Source organism: Mandrillus leucophaeus, unplaced genomic scaffold, assembly GCF_000951045.1.
Source record: "Mandrillus leucophaeus isolate KB7577 unplaced genomic scaffold, Mleu.le_1.0 Scaffold1293, whole genome shotgun sequence".
NCBI lineage: Eukaryota > Metazoa > Chordata > Mammalia > Primates > Cercopithecidae > Mandrillus > Mandrillus leucophaeus.
This window is the reverse complement of record NW_012101247.1, coordinates 61137-63002: the sequence shown is the minus strand read 5'-3', so window position 1 is coordinate 63002 and position 1866 is coordinate 61137. Positions and strand designations below refer to the sequence as shown.

Below are 1866 nucleotides of genomic sequence, written 5' to 3'. Positions count from 1 at the left end.
AGTTACTCTTAACTGTTACTTAACTATGACAAAAAAACTTAGAATGCTTTACTAATACACAGTTCTTTACAGTACTAGCTCATAAAGAGTGTTCTATGGAATAGTAGTTGATGTCATTTAATAATTATAAATTCAAAATAAGCAATGTAAATATCAATACTATTCAATTTTTTTGGTTTTTAAATAAGTTGTAAGCCTACCCTATGGTAAATGGATATGGTAACACAGCGTAATTTCCTTAAAAAATACTTTTGTGCTATATTTTTTAAGGATTATATGAATTATACATAATTATAGATTAATGTTATGCTGTGTGTCATTGTATCACTAAATCTCTGTCCAATCTGTTAACAGACTCTTAGATGCTCCATTTTTCTTAAGTTGTTGCTGGCCTGTGTACTGTATTACTTGTTTTTCAGCTTTCTTTGGTACATTCTTAAATTTCTGGATTCCTGCATCATGCTACCTATCACCCTAATGGATCAATCTTTTTTGTTTTGCTCCATTCTCTCTGTTATAAATCTGAAATTGATAATCTATTTGTCTCAGAAAATATTTTTTTTTCAAGTTCTAGCGTATTGCCTACAAAACCAAAGAATTAAGTGTCTGACACTGTGAGGTTCAGAAAAACTGTGCATATATTTTGCTACCTGATTTTTTGCCAGCAAATGAGTGTTTTCTATTATAAATACAGTATATATTACTTAAAAATTTGGAACAGAAGAGAAATCACTTCAATTAGGATGCCGCCTAAAATATAAGCATGTTGCTTTACTTTGAGAATACTAAATTGCATGCAGGTTTGTAGTGACTCTAGGTCTTCTTTCCTTTACTGAAGGAGCAGAATGAAGCCACAGATAATGGATTTGGATAACCAAATCCATTTTGTGGTAAGAACTTCCTTACTTTCAATGTCTTGAAGAGATGAAGTATGTTACCAAAGGAGATGGGGTTTTTTAAGATTACAGATGAGTGACATAGATTGTTTGGGAGTAAGTTTTTATATGTAAGTTTTCATGTTTTTAAACACATACTGACAACTTATGACAAACCTTTGGAAAGTTTTAGAACTCTGTTGAAAGATTGTGCAAGCTGCTGATGGAATCTGTGAGCCTTTCTTGTTTCTTATCATCTTGTTTTTTGGCAGAACATATTTCTTCCTTCCCACCAACAGCTTTTGCCCCTTTTTTTCCATTTAGATTCCTCCTGAGATTGGCTGTCTTGAAAATCTGACATCTCTGGATGTCAGTTACAACTTGGAACTAAGATCCTTTCCCAATGAAATGGGGAAATTAAGCAAAATATGGGATCTTCCTTTGGATGAACTGCGTCTTAACTTTGATTTTAAACATATAGGATGTAAAGCCAAAGACATCATAAGGTTAGATAATTTTTTTTCTATTTGTTTTTATTAAATTTATTTCAGATTTTCTACTTTCTGTGACTTTGATGGATGTACATTGTTACAATTTAGGGAAAAATGAATAGTAATATTTGGCATTAATATGCTGTGTCATTTGCCTTTCATTTAATGAATGCGTTTCTGTGGTGCCACTGTAGAGATTTTTCATTCTTCTTAGCCAGGCTAATGTTGAGAGCAGCTTCTCCTCCTTCTGTTTCTTTTCACTGGAGTAGACTCTAAAAGAAAATAAGTATTGTGATTTGGTCTCTCGATTACACAATCTAAAGAAATATAGCACAGTTTAATAACTTCTCACACTGAATTTCATATAGCAACTAGGTAACATATGCCTCTTACATCTTAAAGCATTATCATTACTGACATCATATGAAATTACTAACTTCTATTTTGCCCATTAGGATGAGTAATCTACTCACCTTGATCAGTTTTGAAAGCACCAAAAC

At 32.1% G+C, this 1866-nt stretch overlaps 1 protein-coding gene across 1 annotated transcript in view; it reads left to right on the top strand.

Annotated features, from left to right (window-relative positions):
* Positions 1 to 1866, top strand: part of LOC105533890 (leucine-rich repeat serine/threonine-protein kinase 2) — a gene marked incomplete at its 3' end in the record, with an annotated part of 159019 nt that overhangs the window by 96319 nt on the left and 60834 nt on the right. Inside the window, exon 28 of the mRNA XM_011972478.1 lies at positions 1200 to 1381. Coding sequence (XP_011827868.1) covers positions 1200 to 1381 — 182 coding nt within the window. The remainder of the gene's footprint in view (positions 1 to 1199; positions 1382 to 1866) is intronic.